At 37.9% G+C, this 19,104-nt stretch overlaps 2 protein-coding genes across 5 annotated transcripts in view; one reads left to right on the top strand and one right to left on the bottom strand.

Moving 5' to 3' along the window:
- The window catches only part of PIP4K2B (phosphatidylinositol-5-phosphate 4-kinase type 2 beta), a 31,015-nt gene extending 28,788 nt beyond the window's left edge, over positions 1-2,227 (top strand). For all 4 annotated transcript variants that reach the window (XM_034416237.3, XM_034416234.3, XM_087892306.1 and 1 more), the window contains one exon: positions 1,907-2,227. In XM_034416237.3, coding sequence (XP_034272128.1) covers positions 1,907-1,987 — 81 coding nt within the window. In that variant the 3' untranslated portion in view covers positions 1,988-2,227. The remainder of the gene's footprint in view (positions 1-1,906) is intronic.
- Positions 2,228-8,580: 6,353 nt separating this feature from the next.
- On the bottom strand, positions 8,581-17,809 carry PSMB3 (proteasome 20S subunit beta 3). The gene is made up of 7 exons (XM_034416238.3): positions 17,741-17,809; positions 17,009-17,230; positions 14,587-14,771; positions 10,849-10,956; positions 9,964-10,141; positions 9,351-9,445; positions 8,581-8,714 (listed from the first exon to the last, which is right to left on the bottom strand). Exons 2-7 carry the CDS (start codon positions 17,147-17,149, stop codon positions 8,666-8,668), a joined length of 756 nt encoding a protein of 251 aa, XP_034272129.1. The 5' UTR covers positions 17,150-17,230; positions 17,741-17,809; the 3' UTR covers positions 8,581-8,665.
- Positions 17,810-19,104: the final 1,295 nt, after the last annotated feature.

The raw sequence follows: 19,104 nt of genomic DNA, 5'->3' as shown, positions 1-19,104 counted from the left end.
AGCTTGTCTATCTTTAAAACAGATATTAGGTTTCAGTGGTTCAAGTGTAATTGGATTACCATTATGATTATCATTTAAGTAAGATAACCTGTTTCCCCAAAAATAAGACCTATCCCGAAAATAGGTCCTAGCATATTTTTTTATGTGTGTGTCTAACATAAGCCTTATCCCAAAATAAGTCCTACTTAAAAGCCTGCGCAGCCGGCCATTCTGTCTCGTTGCTCGCAGTGCCGTGGCCGCAAGGTGAGGTGGGGTGGAGCTGCCCCATGCATCCCGCACTGACTTACCTCAGGGCGCCCGTAGCCAGGCCATTCATGCCCCGATACCTGTCTCACAGTGGCAGCACTGGTAGCTGTGTGCAGCAGGAGTCCATGTGGCCACCAGCCCACTTCTTCTGCTTGCTCGCAGCCACAGCAGAGAAGGAGGCTGAGCGGTGTGCTTTTGCCATGGCTGCAAGGTGAGGGAGATGTCAGGGTATGGGTGTCCTGTAAGGGCCCTGAGATAAGCCAATGTGGGGCACATGGGGCAGCTCCACCCCTGCTGCTTTGCGGTGGTGGCACTGGCACACTGTGCGGCCTGCCCTGTGGCAAGCAAGCAGAAGTGAGCCTCACATACATTTGGGGGGGGGAGACACTCTCCAAAAATAAGCCCTAGTGCTTATTTTGGGGTCCAAAAGAAAATAAGACCTGGTCTTATTTTCGGGAAAACACAGGTACATTATAATCTTTCATATTCTAATCATTTTGGTCGTTGTTTTCTGACCATTCCGCAACTTCCAAGTAAATACATCAGAAATATTTTAATATGACCACACCCAAAGATACATTTTGATATGATTTTTCTGTTATCGTTCTGTCTTCTATTTCTGTCTATTCCTGAGTCTTTTGCCACCACCATCTACAAGATATTTTCTTTCAATGAATCTCTTGCCAGTGTACATGGTTTCCTTCTTAAATAACTTTGTCCAGTTCAGCTCCATCCGTCAGGGCCTCATCATTCAAAGCCATAGGTTACAAAATGCTAAATGAGGACCAGTATGAAATTAATGCAGAAGAATCTTTGGAACATTCAGAAGCTAGAGCTGAGACTATTAGGATAACAATGTATCCTTTTCCAGTCCAATTTACCTTTTCAAATGGTTCATGATCCAGTGCCTTTCTGCTCAGTTTTTCTCTTTTTCTTTTCATCTGCCTTAGCAATAATTTTAAGAGGACTCTTGGTTTCCTGATAATTTATTTCCAATAAAATGCTAATCCCAGGTTTTTTCCAGGGCTGTCTTCTAGCCTCAGCCCTTCATTCTAATTGAACACTGTAACAATATACTTTTGTGCAGGTAATGAAGTCCTACTGTTGGGGAGGTAGTCCTACTCTTTCCATAATCCTAAAGTAGGCTGCATCATCTTTCATCTTTCAAGTGCCTTTGTTGTTCCTCTGCCTGCGCAAAAAGCATGAGAGAGAGGATGTAACTACAATTAGAGACATTGTAACCACATTTTTCTGGTGGCTATATAAATGCCTGTTCAGATGTTCTGCCTCTCTGCTGCAGGTGATTATTTGGCTTTCTCTAAACTGAGTGGAAACACAGGAAGAGAGCCTTGCCCCTTGGAACATTCAAACAGCACTGGGCCTGGAGAGCATTCTCTACTGCCAAAAAGGCTAGGATAGTCAGAAGATGTTTGAAACATCATTAGCTGAGCAATTTTTCTTCATAAGTGTCTATAGGTAATATGTAGATTGTAAGCCCTTTTCTCCTTCAGATTCTGAAGAGGATGATTCGGTATAGAGCCATTTGCTACCTCTCAGAGTTTAAAAAACTTGGGGCAATCTCTTTAAAGAAATGACTGATGCCACTTTTTATGCTTGAATGAAATTATATGTGCTTTAAGTTTTTTGTTTTGTTTTCCAGGCTGGAGCAGAAATTTCCACTGTCAATCCCGAACAGTATTCAAAACGCTTCAATGAATTTATGTCCAATATCCTGACATAGTTGCCTTCCTGTTGTTGGCAGAAAAGGAGGGAGAAGAATAGTAGAGGGTGGGTGGTAGTGTTTCCAGTTCTGCAGGAATGTAGCCCAGTCTGCTGGATATGATATTCTGTGAGTGTGTGATGACAGTCTGACCTAGCAGAAAATTAACCTCTAGACGTGGGCCTCCAAACCTGGTGGAAAATGAGACTATTACTCTCTTCTATTTTGGTTGCTACAATAAATATCCAAACATAAACCTGAGGAATAAAGTAGTGTTAAGATTTGCACTTTTCTTTGAAAAGCATCAGTCTCCAAATTATCAGATGTTAATGTGAACACATAACAGAAGATATAAATGATGGTTTCCTTCAGTTGAACTATGGCTGTTCATTCAGAGCAAATTCTCTTTGTTGCTTTCTCTAAGGATTGTACAAGAGATGACTTGTCATTTCAAGGACAAGAACTGTTGTAATGATTAAGGAAAGCCATTTAAGTTAGTTGAACAAAGACTTTTTACTTCTGGTCTTTTGATATCCCACTTTCTTTTTGCATTGTTATTTCAAAAAAAGATGAGAATATGAGGGAATTAGATGGATGCTTAAAATTTTATGCAATCGAGGGGGGGGGAAAGCAGTTTCAGAAGAATCCACATTTCTAATGAAATAAGATACAATTTCTTGGTGATCGTGAAGAGGTGAGATAACTTTATACAAATACATTTGTACTGAGTTGGATTACAACTTGGATTAAGTTATCTCTAATATAATGATCTACCAGAGCTAAATTATTCATGGTTCAAACTTTTATACCTTGACCTGGTTGTAAATGCTGTAAAATGATATTTTCCTTTTTTTAAAAAGGTACCACTTCTTTGTATCATCTTATGCTGTGAACCATTGTGTTAGAAATATTAGCTTTTGATCATTCCATTGGGGAAGAATCTAGTCTCAGAATATGGGGAAAATATAATAAATTGCTGAAGGTGACTGCTCTTAACCACTAGGACAGATTGTCCTGCTAATCCAGATTTTTGGAATAAGTTGCACTAGCTCAGTTTTCTTAAAAGAATCCAAACTGTTCTTGCCTCATTTGAATTACAACTTTTTCTTGTAATCTACAGACTAATGTTGGATTTCACAACCGTACTTGTCAAAACTGAAGATTTTGAATTAATTGATTCCATTTTTTCAGTATTCTTCTTGTGAGGATGGGTTCTTTATAGGTGTTTTTTTTAAAAGAGGGATTTGGCAAATTATGAACCATCAGCTTGCAATCAAGACACTTTGCTTACTCTTTCTGAATCTGTTTCTTACACATGCTTTTTTTTTGTATGTGATTGTTGGGGTGTTAATGTCCTGTGCCTTCTGCTTTGTGGACTCTATCTTTTTTGGGAATAAGGTAAATACTTGTTTTCTTTCTTCGTTGTCCTCAAGTATGCGTATTCTTTCAGATGGGATTTTTCATATTTATGAACAACAACAAAAAAATGCATAACGCATTCCATGATTCTAAAGTCATATAATAGTTTACAAGGCTTAAAAATCATGGAATATGCTGTATATACTATAAGATTTTGTTAAGGCATAAATTAAACTATAGAGATTTGAAATTTCTTTTTTTCCCACCTAGATTTCAAAGCAGATTTCTTTTATTAGAAACCACAATGTTTAGCTTTCCCAATTTTATGACTTATATCATAAAATTAATGTGAATTTAGTAACTTATTTCAAAAGGCAGGCATGGATATGGGTATGTTGATAGGTTGTAAAATTTTTTAAAACTCAAAGGAAATGGTGCACTTAGAAGTTCAGTGTAAAATAGAAAATTTGGTCTACCCTATCTTAACATGGAAATTTCATTTTCAGCTCTTTTTGTTTACATTTTGATTAAAATTAGTAAGCGTTAGCCTAAAATGCTGTTTTTTACATTTTTTACAAATATTTGCCTACCTTAATCTATTTAGGAGTTAATCAGTGCACAGTTTTTAAAAAAACATGAAAAGATGTGTTGCCTGGTTGATTCATTTATAAAGACCCTTGAAACAACCAATAATGGGCACTCAGGCAGAAAGAACAAATTGTCCATCTTTGCCTCCTCTTACTTTCTCTTCTCACTCTTCCCTGGCCTTTGCCTCTCTTGTCTGTGTCTATACTCTCTCCATTCCTCAATCCGCTTCCATCAGAAGTTTTTCTCTTTAACACCTTTAACATCCTGTTCTTTTGTCTTCAGCTGCCTTCATTCCCTGACAAAAGCCACTGAAGCTATCTAAGTTGCTACTGATTCTATTCTGGCTCATTGTTTAAAGTCCTCTTTGATGTCCATACTTTGTGCTTAGATGTTGAATTTGAGTTTTACTCAGATATATCTCAAGATGATTGGGAATATATCCCTACCAGTGGTGGGTTGCCCCCCCCGGTTCAGACCGGTTTGCAAGAACCAGTAGTAAAACCGGCGGCAGGCCCCACCCACTACTCCGGATGTCATCATCCGCGATCTGCGCATGCGCAGAAGCTAGCGTGCGATCCTGTTGCGAACCGGTAGTAAAGGTAAGTAGAACCCACCCTTGATCCCTACTCACCTTTAACTCCCCATTTAATTTTTGTTTTGTCATACATGCCATTGACTTGTTAATCTTTCCTACTAAAATTTTGCCCACATATCCTCTTTGCCATCTCCTACTCCCATATTTGTGCCTTTTGTTATGTTGCCCTCTATCAGGAACTTTTAAGACTTTCATCTGAATTCATCTTAAAGTCCTATATCAGCAAAAGTATAACTGGCTTTTGCCTCTAGTCCCATTTTATCCTTTCTCTATTCTATTAACTTAATATTCTGCCTCTGACCTCTGCTCTGGGAAGGTGCTCAGATCCATACGACACTTGGTTCTACTAACTGTTGTGGAATTTTTCCTTCTCAATTATTTGCTTAATAGAAAAATAGTTTAATGATTTGAAATCTTCAAAAGGTACAGAAAAAGCCTGGTGGGGAGGTCAAGAGGGATGTCGTCAGACTTTTTACTTCAGGTTTCCTCAAACCAAATATCATTGAGATACTCTAGTTTACAACTCCACTAAACATGGGATTTGTAGACATTATACGTCTGGAAGATGTCTTTGGGGGAAACTGTTGTTACACTCATATGGACATTTGAAATTTACTCACTGGGAATTTCTACAACTTTTAACATTCCAGTTTCTTGCCATTCACACCCAAAATTTTAATCAGAAAATGGAATCACATGGAAATCTTTTGTTTCCAAACACAGTATTAGAATTTTCCTTCTTATGAATATTAAATTAATCTGGCAATGCAGTGAGAATGATATACACAATAAATTCTGATCAAAGCATTGCCTGTAACGCTACAAGAGATGTGGGAGAAAAGGAACACATACCATCTCTTCAGAGTATTGTTAGTTTTGACAGAAGAGCTATGATTAAACCTAGACCTGATAAGTCTTTTGCTCTTCCTTCCTTGTTCCTATTTTCTATATCGGTGATTCCTCCCTGCCTGGTATCCTTAAATACATCGTTCTAAAAATAACTCATGCATGTTTTCCCTGTAACTCTTAAGGATAGCACTGGCAATGCAATTTTATTTCCAATTCAGTATGTCCAAGAGACCTTTTAGAACTCATTCATTTGCTTTTCTGCCCCAAGTTTCATTCCTATAAAGGGCATGTATATTGGTACAATTTATCCATCAGTTTAGTCTGAAAATTGTCCCCATCCCCCCCCCTTTTTGTTGTTGTTGTTGCAGAAGAGCCTATATTGGATCAGAAACAGATGAATACTAAATTAGTGGGGATTTAGCAGTAATGTATGGCCATTGGTGCATAGAACTACAATCTTCTAGGTCAAGTACTTTGTTTGGAAATCAGATAGATTTCTTGTTCACCAATTCATGCAAGGGAATGTCAATAGCCACTCTTTTTCTTCCCAATGTACATCTTGTTACAGTTGCAATGACCCCAAGGTATAGCTAACATTACAGAAAGGAAGTACTTTTTCAGTACAGCTGTGATTTATCTTTTTAAAAATATATATTTGGAGCAGATTTTTGACTTAAGAAAGTTAGTGACCTATTTGGAGGATTTTGGGGCATGTGTTAGTCTTGTTCCCAAGTAGACTTACACATGTACATTCTCAGTTGGATCATTCTAGCCAAAGAATGTGTGTTGTTGATGGTAGTCTTAGCTTCTTCATCTCCTGTTTTGTGGAATGTACTTCCCCAACCCAGGGTCCTCCAGATATATGGTAGCAAAGTTCCCAGCATTGTTAATTAACATGCCTATTCTAGTGTGAGATGGAACTCATATTCTAAAAGTTTTTGTTCATTATCTTAAAAATATTATGGTATCTTCAGGGGGAATGTATACTAATAGTTTCAGCTTTGGTTATCATGTTTGAGGAAGAAAATCTCAATTTTGTTCAATATATAGTAACTTCCACTGCAATCATTGATGTATCCCCACAGTCTATATTGTTAGGTGGTTACATCCAGGCAGTTAAGCTGGAATTTCCTGCACTGGAAAAAATGTTGAATGTGGGATTTTTAAGGGCTAAACTGCAGTAGATGGTGACAATCATCTTTAATCATGTCTGTTATGTTCATGTGTAGAGAAAGGGCTTGGGGAGGGTATCATTGGAAAGCACTCGGGTGAAAATGGATTCTTATAAACACACATAAATATTGATGGCTAGCTGTAAGCCACATGGTCAAATAAAGTTTGCACTTCTTCATTATCTAAGTCTTTGAGAACCTGGTATGAGTGTGCAATGCCATCCCAGGCAATCTTTCAAAATTGTATTAATTGTAAAACCATGTATTATTTTAAAAGATAAAGGAAACAAGACATTTGTTCCAGCCATTATCAATCTCTTTCTAATTGTATGCTTGAATACCATATGACTATATTCAACATATTAATATATATAATCATATGGTATTTAAATTTATTATATAAGCTGGTGCATAATGGCAAGCAGGCGATTACAAATTTGAATCTCCAACTAATAAAAAATTTTAGGTTTTTCATACCTTTTTTAAAATAAAAAATTTAAAGTCAATGTGCTTATAAAGTATGAGACACTGTTTTGAAATGCATGTATGTTAACAAGGTGTGAAGTCTCTCAGGTGGGTTAAACAAAATAAAAATGAATTTTTTTGTGTAAAACTGCTCTCTGTTTTATTTTTCTCCCCAAAATAGTTATAAGAATGAAGAAGCTGTTTAGCTTAAAAAATTTTGACTCGGTGGGTGCTAGTTGTGATTCTTGGGTGCAGTATCACACAATCATTTCAACCTTCTACTAGTTTTTCCATCTACCTGCATGCCAGATGCTGGCGGCGAAGGTTACAAATGCCAATCTTGTGAATAGGGATGCAGTGACTATCATAATTGCAAGCTGGTTGTCAAACACCCAAATCAAATTATGGGACTATGGGGACACTACAATGGCCACAACTTTAATGATAGTTAATAATCACTGAGATCAGTAACTGAGGACTAGCTGCATATTCCCAGGTAAGCCAAGAATATCCACAAAATTGTGTTCAGTTTATTTGCAAATGGGTTTACCCTTGCATATATAAGGTCCATTGATCCAGTTGTGTTCACTTACCCCATTAATAAGACTTCCCTCTAAATACTGCCCTTCTGCTTTAACAAAACAAGTTCAGAAAAAAGGACTTGCCCCACCATTTGAAAACTACAGCTATTTATTACTTTCAAAAAAGAACTTTAACAACAAACTGAAATCAACAGCTTAGTCTAGAAAAAAGTCCCACTGAAACGAGTAAAAAGTTTAAGGGTACCACCCATGTCTGCTTATTTTATAATGCAGCATTTGGGGTTTTCAAAGCTATATATTGTGTAGTGTTCTTGGAATATGAGATTTCCATTTAACTAGGCAGTGGGTTTAGAAAGCTAAATATGAGCTTGTAGGCCCAAGAGATATACAAAATGCCTTTAAAATACAGTTTTAAACATGTATTGAAATATGAAAGCAAATAAGTCAGGCTCCAAGTATATCAAAAAAAAAAAAAAAAATCAGTTATGAACTTTTGAAATTAAAGTCTTTTGTTGAGCTCCGCTCAACTAATATTACCTTGACATTGTTATCATCTTTTTTGGGTGTACATTAACTGTGCAGCTTGTTGATATACAGTATTTGGCCCAAAATGGGGCGTATCACTCCCCATGAGCAGCTCCTTGGTGATTACCTTGCCACTACTATCTGAACTCAAAGGTATGTTTTCCTCAGCAGTTTCCAGCTAGCATGAAAGAGATGACCAAGTCAGATCTGAAGCACTTTTGCTCACTTTAGATCTGATCTCACACTGAATACTCGAATCCATGCAATAGGACACACTGAATTCAGCAGGACTTTTCTCAGGTTACATCGACAGTCGTAGTTAGCATTAAAAAAAATGAGATCTGCCGATTTTGGTGGACGCCATTTTTTTTAAAGTTTATAATTTACAGATCAATTAGATATGACAGCCAGATTACATTATTACATCATTGTCTGAAAATTATCTTCTTCAGAGCAACCCTTTATCTTTGATTTTAAACAAATCAGAATATATACAGCATCTACATAAAAATGAAAAAGTTATGCTTTTAGAAAAAAGTTTATTCTGTTAACAGTACTTTATTTCCTATCTTGAGACAATCAGTTTTCTTAGTAGGAATTTAACTTAATCCATGCGAGCTTTCAGTGTCCGGGTAGTTATTTTGTCTTTCTCACTGGTGAAAAGAGAAAAGGGAGAGAATCAAGATGAAAATTGTACTACAGTTAATCCTCTACTTACAACTAGTAATTTAATGACGTTCAAATTTATAACAGCCTCAGAGAGAGTTCTTTTACCTGCAATGCATTTCCAGCCACTGTGAAATGTCAAGTCACATGACTGCATTTCAGGCATTACGACTAGCTGCAGCTTCCTGCCATTGTATAACTATGATTTGTGATTTTTTTGCTGATTTTGCCAAAAATTACAATGACTGCCATAAAAACAGTAGTAAAATCAGCCTGTCATGAGGTGCGTCAACCTATGACCATCGCTTATAAGTAAAATTTAGTCCCAACTCCAATCAAGTCAAGAATTATCTCTATTGTCTAATAGTTAAATCTCAATTTTATCCACCAACAGGTAAAAAAGATCTACAACCATAACTCTTTTTCCAAGGATTATCCATAATAACAGCACTACACCCAGAAGGAAGGACAAATTAATTGGGAAAATAATTTCACTGGCTTAACCTTGCTTGTTGCCAATTACAGCTATTGTCTTTCCAGGCAAGCCATGAAAATTAATCAGAGAGATACTGTCCCACATAATTTTTTTAGAACTGATCTTTACCCACTCAGTTTCTACTTACATCACATGCACTATCACTCCCATACCAGACACAGCATCTCTGTCCACAGCATTGAGCATTGACTGTCCTATGGTTTCAAAGAGGTGATCAGGTTCCTGCATCATAAAAAAGGTTAACTTTAATTATGGAGTTATTTTTAAGCATCTGTTCAAACTTAAGTGAATGTATTGAGTATAAAGGAATGTGGACTGAAACAATATAGCCATATTGTCTCTTTGAAAGTCCCTAAAGAACAAGTTTGACGAGGATGGAGAGGGAGAGGAATTACATATTAGATCTCTATTAAGGTATTTCCAGAGAATGTATGAATACAGCTATGAAGTTTCTCATACGAGTTTTCTCTGTGCCATATCAATATATTCATGCATTCAGCATGTAGGGGTAAAGCAGAATTCTAAGCAAAGCAGCATATGAACAAGCTACTTTAAACTGAAATATAATTTTTGTGCTGAGGTTTATAAAGTGAAAAATACTGGGAAGAACTTGTACATATGCCCTAAAGCCCTATTAACATCTACTTTTTGAAGTCCAGAAGCTGGCTTTTATTAAAAGTGTTCTATTAAAGTAGCTAACCCTGCTATATTTCTTATGACCAGCACTGTATTTTTCTTACCATGTCTGGCTCCCAAAGAGACTCACACATGCCATACATTTGCTCTGTACAGGTCCCGCTGACCACAAAATCATCTGTTATCATCGGACAACCAATCAAGTCTAAGGAGCAGATAAAGGGTTCATAAGTGACTGGGTTTAATCCAGCAATTACCGGTTCTGTATAATAAGGTCCAAACCTGAAAGCAGCAAGGAAAGAAAATCATTACAATTAACTACATTTTAAAATTATAAATATCCTTGGCATGACTAGGAAAAGGTTTAAGGTATATCCACAATTTGTCTATCTCCAATACTAAAAAACTGAAAAAATCCTTGTTCTGAAGATTACCTACTATCATCTCAAGCAAAGAAATATTGCTATTTAATTGCAACTCCCATCTTCTCTCAATCTTAGCCATGCAACTGAGAGGAATTAGAGTTCAACTAAATCTGAAGGAGCAAAAACTGCCTGCTAATGTAGCAATAATCCTGATGCAAACCAATTATTCAGAAAGTAAATCTTGGGGTGGAAAACATTAAGTCTCGTAAAAGAATTAATGAATTTGTATGCTCCACACAGCCATGTTTAAAACCAATGATTGTTAGTGCTAGCAAAGAAATATACCAATTTTGATATTTATATCTTAATCTATGTATCACAGGGGTCTTAAACTTTGCAATAACGCAAACAACGTGAGAAGCCTAGAAAAAGTTCTGACACTTTGTTTATATGAGCCTGGTCAATTTTAAAAATTAATGCCCATCCAAGTAAGTTTCTCCCGACTCCTTCCTAAAGCTCCCTGATTCTCAGTTCAAAAATAATTGCCTTATCAAATCTATTACTGAAATTTATTTTTTAACAACACTAACTATATCCAGATAAAATGAATGCTTGACTCTTTACCGTCTTTCATATAAGAGATTAGACACCATGCTCATTAAGGTCTGTGGCTTAATTTGCCTCCCTTCCTTCAGTTCATAGAGATTTAGTCGAAATTTGAGCCTTTGAGCACTGTAAGAAGAAAAACAAAAGAGTTTCAAATCCATTTTAAGGCAAAATGATCATTCTCTTCTATTTACCATCCAAATGGCACAGAAGTATAGTTTAAAACCTACTAGTTGTGCCTGTAAGTAATTATAAAATAGAAATGCGATGAAGACGAATTGCTTCAAATTTGCTATTTCCCACTAATGTGATTAACATATAAACACATTACTACATGCCTAACATCCTTTACTACGATCAAGGCAAAAAATAAACCAATAGTAAATCGCAGATTATAATTCTGGAGTATCAGGATAATTTGATTTAGTAACTTTCTGTTTGTTAATCAATCAATATGGTGTACCTCACTTTTCATTGTAGAATTTGAAATTCATGTGAGCAATCTAGAGATGACTTTTTGGAGGCTTTTAAAATAATAATGGCCATTTAAATTGTTCTAAAGACAAGCAATCATTGTTTAATTTTGAAAAGGACATTGAAATTTAGAATGTTAAACCTACAATTATGAATAGTTTACATTCTATTTCAAAGCACAGAAATGATCCTGGTGAGCTCTCTCCAGATGCCTTCATTTAAAGCAGCGGTTCTCAACCTGGGGGTCGCGACCCCTTTGGGGGTCCAACTGCCATTTCACAGGGGTCGCCAAAGCCCTCTCTCGCCCCCCCACGCCTTCACTCACCCTCACTCTCTGCTCTGTTGGATCGCTGGCCGTTCGCTTACCCCGCCCACTCCCAATCTATTGCTGCCTCCTGAGTCCCAGCTGATGGCTAGACGAAAAAAAACTGTTTAAATTCTTGCCGCAGGGCTTCAAAGGGCCGCCCTACATCTGATCAGTGTTAAAAGAAAACAAATGAGAAGACCGGTGCCTGCAAAAATAGAAAAAAACAGCCCCTTTCAGCTTCAGCATAGGTTAATTACCATAAGTAGATTTGATCAGCCTCAGACTCTCAGCTGATTTGCTCTCAGCTGTTTTGCGGAGGGCTCTGTTGCTAGCTGCAAAGAGATTTTTTTCCCCCTAGCTATGCTGAAAAACGAAACTGAAAGTAAAGCAGGGTCTTTGTTGCAACGTGACAAAAATGAGGCAGAGAGATTTTTTTTTCTTTTTCTTTTTCCTCACCAAAAAAGGTAGGTGCAAAACTGCAAACAATGGGAAATTTAGGGCAAAAGAGGAGGTTCAAGATTTTAAAACACAAAAGAAAAAAAGCTCTATTTAACTAGGGAATTGTAATAATTGAGATACTATTAATTGTGTATTATGTTGAAAGCAGAAATGGTTAAGTTGTGGTTTGGAGGAATATATGGGGGAAATTATTTGGTTTATTATTATTGGTAAATATAATTAATTAATTTGTAAGAAATTGGATTGCATGGAAATAATTGGAATATTCATGTTCATATTGATTGATATACAAAAAAGATAGTTATATAACTAATTGATTTATATTAAAATGTTGAATTTGTATTAAACAACTGTATTACATAATTACATAATTAACCAATGTGAGGATGGATATAAAAATAGATGACAATGGGAAGGGGTATAATATAGAATAGAAGGGAAAAATTGAATTTGATTAAGATTAGAGATGAGGATGAAGGGTAATATTGGTTTTTTTAAAAAATAGATGAGGAATAAATATGGCAAAAAGAAAATATAGAAATTGTAAATTTAATTGAAATGACTAAACACTGGTTAAATTTGTGAACCGGCCAAATAATCTGTTCAAAGAAAATACATTGTATGTTTGTATGTGTGTTTCTAATTATTGCTATTTATTCATATTTGTTCTCTTTTATTCTTTAAAGTTTAACAATTCATTCTTTATCTTAATATCTTTATATTTGTTTGGGGTTGGTTTTCTTCCCTTTCATCTTTTTTATTGTACAGCAATCTTTCTCCTCAAACCTACCACCTCTCTCTTTTCTTTCCTTCTTACTTTTTCTTCCCCCTCTCTTCTTCTCCTTCCTACTTCCTCTTCCTTTCTCCTTCTCCTCCTCTCTTCCTCCCTCTCTTACCCTCACTCCTACTCTAATTTCCCTTCCCTTCCTTCATCCCTCTCTATTGCTGTATCCTTTTATGCATATGGACTACTCAGAGGGCTGAAAAAGTTATTTCTGACTGGTCCTCGCACTTTTGACCAGTCCTCGAACTTACGACTGTCCTCACATTTTACGTTTTTGCCCTATCTTGTCACCATGGTGAAGAGAAGCAGTTGTGAAATGAATGACATGGTTGTTAAGAATGCTACAATGGGCATGATGACCAGTCATAAGTGCAAAGACTGGTCAAAAGTGCGAGGACCTATCATAAATTACTTTTTTCAGCCCTCTGGGTAGTCCTTTTGTGCACGTGGACTACTCAGAGGGCTGAAAAAGTTATTTTTGACTGGTCCTCGCACTTTTGACCAGTCCTTGAATTGCCCTATCTTATCACCATGGTGAAGAGAAGCAGTTGTGAAATGAGTGACATGGTTGTTAAGAATGCTGCACGGGCATAAATGTGAGGATGGTCATAAGTATGAGGACCAGTCAAAAGTGCGAGGATCTGTCAGAAATGACTTTTTTCAGCCCTCTGAGTAGTCCCTATACACATAGCCATGGCCACCCGGTCACATGACCAGCTAGGCAAGCCCACCCGGTCACATGACTTCCAAGCTACGCCCACAAAATAAGCCACCCCCACAGAACCGATAGTAAAAAATGTTAGAACCCACCCCTGGTTGGGGGTCACCAAACATGAGAAACTGTATTAAAGGGTCCCGGCATTAGGAAGGTTGAGAACCACTGATTTAAAGTATGTCCCAGAGTATACAGAGCTGCAAATTTATTTCGAGTATCAGAGGAGTAAGCTTATAGCTTATTTTTATTTATCCCTATAATAAATATTTATATCCCATAAATATTTATTCCTAGGTGCTGTGAGATGTTCTTCATTTTAGCTACCTACAGGTAGAATTGTACAACTCCAGTTGGGACTAAGCATATCATTAAACAAGTCATAACATGACCAGGGCTGATTTTACGATCATTTTACTGTGGTCCAATTTCCCCAATTGACTTTGTTTGTTGGAAGCTGGTGGGAAGGTTGCAAAACATGATCACATGACTACAAAATGCTGCAACTGTTGTATATGTGACTTGGTTGCCAAGCCCGTGAACTGCAATCATATGACTGCGAAGTGCTTATAACTTTGACAACAGATGGTAAGTCATTTTTTTTCAAAAATGTTGCAACTGTGAACTATTGTTAAAAAAGCAGTCATGTTGATAATTATCTATACTTTAGGTGAAGAAAGTAATTATATTGTTGATACTTTAAAATATTGTATTGGAAGTTAACTTGTTTCTGTAAACTCCTGATATTTAGAAGCTGTCTTCCAAGAGCCATTTTAGCCACTCTTGATTGATTCCAGAGATTCAAAAACCATCATCTAATTTACCTCCCTGCCTACCACTATAGATGTGAATAACAACTTAGCTTCAACTTTTCAGTAACTTGGCCAATCATGATGTATTCATTTCCCAATGTTGGAATAAGAATAAATAAGAATAAACTAAGAAACTAGCTACCAGTTAGTTATAGCTCTTCTGAATATTCTAGTGTTCTTGCTTATATCTACTTAATGAAATACTTACACTGTCTGCACATCTGTGGCAAGACCAGCCAAACCAATGAATAATCTGTCTCCCATTGGAAAAATTTTCTGGAAGTCTGTGGCCACCATCTGAGCTTGAATACCAAATCTGCGATCAGCTGCAATAGCCACACAGTTTTTCCCTTTCATGGCCATAACAGCCCCTCCATTATAGGACATAATAGACTAGAAAAGAAAAAAAGTTTAATTGAAATATGTCAAATGCAGCACTTTTTTACTAGAAGGTATTAGGTTGCAAACATCAAGGTTTATCCTTATGCATATGAAGAACATTAGAATAAGCATATTTGGGCCACAGTGCAAAATATTCCAAAATTTAACCCTCATACTGGACACAGATAGAATGAGCTAAAATAAATGTTCTATTTTGGTTCAGAGAGACTAAGAGTTTTTCCCCACTTCATTGTAATCACAGTACAAACAAGCTCTAGTAAGCACCTTTTTTTCTACAGTGTTCCCATGATGTTGCCTTCATCCAATTCCTAATCCATGCTCCAGACAGCATTAAATTGTCCTTAGCTTTCCCATTTTAAAAATCTTTTTGCCCCTAAGTAGCCAATTATGAATATAATCCTTACAAACCCAATACAGTTGGTGGTATTGTAAAATCACCTAGTGAATGTGGGATCAGCCTGGTATCTATTGGCCAGTACAGGCTTATGTGGACATACCTCTCACTTCCAGTCCTTGGACTTCATCATTCTTCAGTCTTATGTTCAGTTCTCCCCCCCACCTTGTTCCCTCTTTTGTCATCCTTCAGAAACAGGGAGGGACAGGGAGAGATTTCTTCCTGCTGCTTCAACCCCCACCTTATCAGTAAACTGTTACTTGGGCTATCAGCAATTTGGGCTAATCTGGATGTCTAAACCAGGGATAAATTTGGAAACCTGGTGAATAAAAAGTTTCTCTCCTTACACTTGCCACTTCTCCTAGCTCATGCAGCCAATACCCAGGCTCGGAAAGATAGCAGGTGAAGCCAATGCAAGTTCTAATAAATGGCTAATTTTGTGAGTGTAGCCATTTGTCAAAACCTTATAAATTATCTGACAAGAGTCTAACAGGATTAAGATGCTGCATAACTTTGCAAAATAAGTAGACAAAATTCCAGTAGTACAGGAATCGGCAAATTCTATTGGTGGATATTAGGAAAGTGAGGAGATTCAAGATCTCCTTGCAGAACAAATGAGAGCATTATCCTTTGGCTACAGGGCAGAACATAAGCAATTTGGATTGGCAATGGAGACAACAGGATCTACGCCAATTTAGTTTACTGCTGACTCAGAGGTGGAAGGAAAGCATTCTGTAAGGCTGAGCTATACAGAAAGGAATAGAATTCTGTATTGGCCAAGTGTGATTGGACACACAAGGAATTAGTCTTGGTGCATATGCTCTCAGTGTACATAAAAGAAAAGATACGTTCATCAAGAATCCTAAGGTACAACACAATGATAGTCACAGGGTACAAATAAGCAATCAAATCGCATTAGGAAACAGTCAATATAAGTTGTAAGGATACAAGCAACAGAGTTACAATCATACAGTCATAAGTGGAAGGAGATGGGTGATAGAAACAATGACAAGATTAATAGTAGTGCAGACTTAGTAAATAGTTTGACAGTGTTAATAATCAAGCAGTCCCTAATTTAAATCTCTCCTGATATAAATTAACTATGGTGAACTACTATTATCCAAACCACTATTATCAAGTCCAGAATACTTTTGATAGCAATTATATTTTCCAAGCAGAGTTCTCAACAAAATGTTTAATATGCATCCCAGGAGATCTATCCGTTATATAGTTATTATTTGCAATACTATTAAACCTAGTATTTATTAAATTATTTTCATATAATAGATGTTTGTGTGTGGGGGGGGGGGAGGTTGGAACAATTTGAAACTTCATAAAGGAGTCAACGTGCTGGTGAGTTTGAGGGACCCCTGCTTTAAAGCATGGTGAAAAAAGTCTGGCTCTTGCTCCAACCCTAACACAGATGTACACACACACCAACCAAAAAAAAAAAAAAAAAAAAGCCAAGTCCCAAGCACGCAATGATCACGCAAGGCCATGCAGGCAAACCGCTTTCACTATCGCCTCCATAGAAACTCCATAGAAATAAAGCAGAAGCCTCCCCCCCCACACACACCCCTAATTTGCAGTCAGCTTCTACAAGAGACATGGCTGAGGAGTCCATCAGCAAGAGTTGGGGCCACAGACCCGACGACCCCGGTATTCTCCTCCTCCTCCTCCTCCTCCTAAGCACGCCGTCTCCGATCCTGAGAAAAACCTCCCACCGCCATCAAGGAGAGTGGGCAGGGATCCCTCCCCGGGTTTAAGCTATTTCTCCTCCTTCTCCTTTGACCTCCGTCTCCCTCCGCCCGCTCTTTCCACCATCAAGACTCACCATGATGAAAACCTCGTGTGGGGGGGGGATGAGGAGAAAAAAAAAAGAAGCCCTTCCTCGCTCACTGCTCCGCCGCAAGACAGGCTTCCTTCCACAGCGATCGCTAAGCCCCGCCCCTGCCAGGACGTGGTACTTCAACATAGACTCCTGCGATTGGGCAGCCCGCCCTTGCCACTCTAGGACCGGACATGGCCTCTCGGCACAGGAAATGAAGAGTCATGCCTGATTGCCCGTAGAGATAAAATAGAAGAGTAGTTCGTTGCAATCTATGAACACGGTAGCTCGGATTTTTAGATAATCCTTACTTTTCCAATTCGGAAATTAGAGTTGCCCTTAAAGAAAAAAAATCGAGCTCCGACACACCTGACTTTTCTTTTAAAAAAAAAAAAAAAGACTACAAAATACGCCACAGAAAAATGAAAGACAATGTAGGAAGTTAGCACCCACCCCACTCCTAGAAGAATGAAATGTTTTAGGAAATATTAAAAAGGCAGAATATATTTCTCTGGATGACAAATGGAGAAACATGTTTTAAAGACAAAGCAGCTCCCACCTTCCTGCCCCCCCCTTTGTCAATGGGTCAGAGGCAGAAATCCAATCCACGGGGGGGGGGGGTGTCCTATTGTGTTCCAGATGATGGTCCATTAACAAAGGGAGCGGGGGGGGGGGGGGGCTTTGTCAATGGTCCATCATCTGCAACACAATAGGACCCATCTAGCAACAGAAACTCACCACATGGCACCTGGGAAGGTTACCTCAGCCAGCAAGGCTAGCTAAGACCCTCACCCCCTGGGAGTCTGACAACCAATCAGGGTACCCTTCCTGTGCCCCAGGAAGTTGAAAGCTCAGAGAGGGCATAAAACCAAGGCAGGCTCAGTATCTCGACCTTTTTTCTGCTCAGGAACTCAAACCATGTGGTCCTGTCCCCCATTAAACCATCTTTCCAAGCAGTCTCAGTGTTTTCAGTGTCTTTTTCCTCACTTGGAGCTGAACGCAGAAGGATATTTCTTCCAACAATAAATATTATGTGCTAGCTCGTTTTATTATTGAAAGTCTCATTTTCTGATTCTTTGGAAATAAGGAAATTATCAATTTGTTCAAAATATTATTCTTTATATTTAATAAGCAACTTTCTTCACTCTACAAGACCCTTTTAAAAACATCAGTGAGAAGAAATTAAGCGACATAATTAACACAAATCAAGCAAAGGAAAATTGGGGAGCTGGTGTGCATCTACAGATCCTCTGCTCCTTCGATTCCGAATGGAATAAAACGTTTTTCAGACACAGAAAGAACTGAAGAAGCTTCTTAGAAGCGAAACATTTTCAAGGAAAAAACAAAGTCCAGTTGTCTTTTGGAAAAGCACCTTTGGGACATCCATGAACTGGAACTGGATGCTTGAGATTCTCCATAGACCAAGCACTCTTTTTTATGATTCTGTAATCCCTTAATTCAGGATAGAAAAAAATGATAGAGGAAGGAATTTACTGGCAGAGTAAAATATTGTTAGAAGATAATTACAGTAGAATGGGAGAGTTGCATTAAGATGTCCTTCTGCTTTTAATACTTTTTAAAAGTCTTTCATGTAAACTAATGTTTCTCAACCTCAGCAATTTTGCTATATTAAGATAGATTTGAATTTCAAATATTGCAATATACAGATGGCAGCTAAGAGATAGTTATTTGTATCTCTGTGTTGCAGTCTGGATATGAAGACTTATAGCAGTGATGGCGAACCTTTTCGGCACCAAGTGCCCGAACTGCATGCTCATGCATGTGCGTCTGCTGGAGCACCGGAAACCCAAAGACCAGCTGGCCGGCACGCACATGCCTGTTTTTGGCTGGTTTTTTGGCCGTTTTCAGGTCATTTTTCAGGGCCAAAAAACAGCCCGAAAAGCCTGAAAATAGCCCAGAAAACGCCCCTCAAAATGGCCTGAAAACGCCCCAAAAATGGCCCCAAAACTGGCCTGTTTTTTGTCCGTTTTTGCCCATCTTTCGGGCCATTTTCAGGCTATTTTCTGGCACTCCGGTGCCCGCGAAAACCAGCTGGTCGGCATTGGAAACCAGAAGAGCAGCTGGCAATGGTGCTGATGCCC

The sequence above is a fragment of the Pantherophis guttatus genome, chromosome 4 (genome assembly GCF_059756535.1).
Source record: "Pantherophis guttatus breed Tessera chromosome 4, ASM5975653v1, whole genome shotgun sequence".
Classification (NCBI taxonomy): domain Eukaryota; kingdom Metazoa; phylum Chordata; class Lepidosauria; order Squamata; family Colubridae; genus Pantherophis; species Pantherophis guttatus.
Note: the sequence above shows the minus strand (reverse complement) of the source record. Positions and strands in the feature narration are given on the sequence as shown.

What these genes read in the sequence shown, in the direction of transcription:
- PSMB3 (XM_034416238.3), bottom strand. Translation starts at nt 17,149, where the DNA reads ATGTTGAAGTACCACGTCCTGGCAGGGGCGGGGCTTAGCGATCGCTGT. An exon ending in AATCTCTTATATGAAAGACG is followed by an intron (nt 10,142 to 10,848) that starts GTAAAGAGTCAA and finishes TGCTGCTTTCAG; the next exon opens with GTTTGGACCTTATTATACAG. An exon ending in GGAGTGATAGTGCATGTGAT is followed by an intron (nt 8,715 to 9,350) that starts GTAAGTAGAAAC and finishes TCTTTTCACCAG; the next exon opens with TGAGAAAGACAAAATAACTA.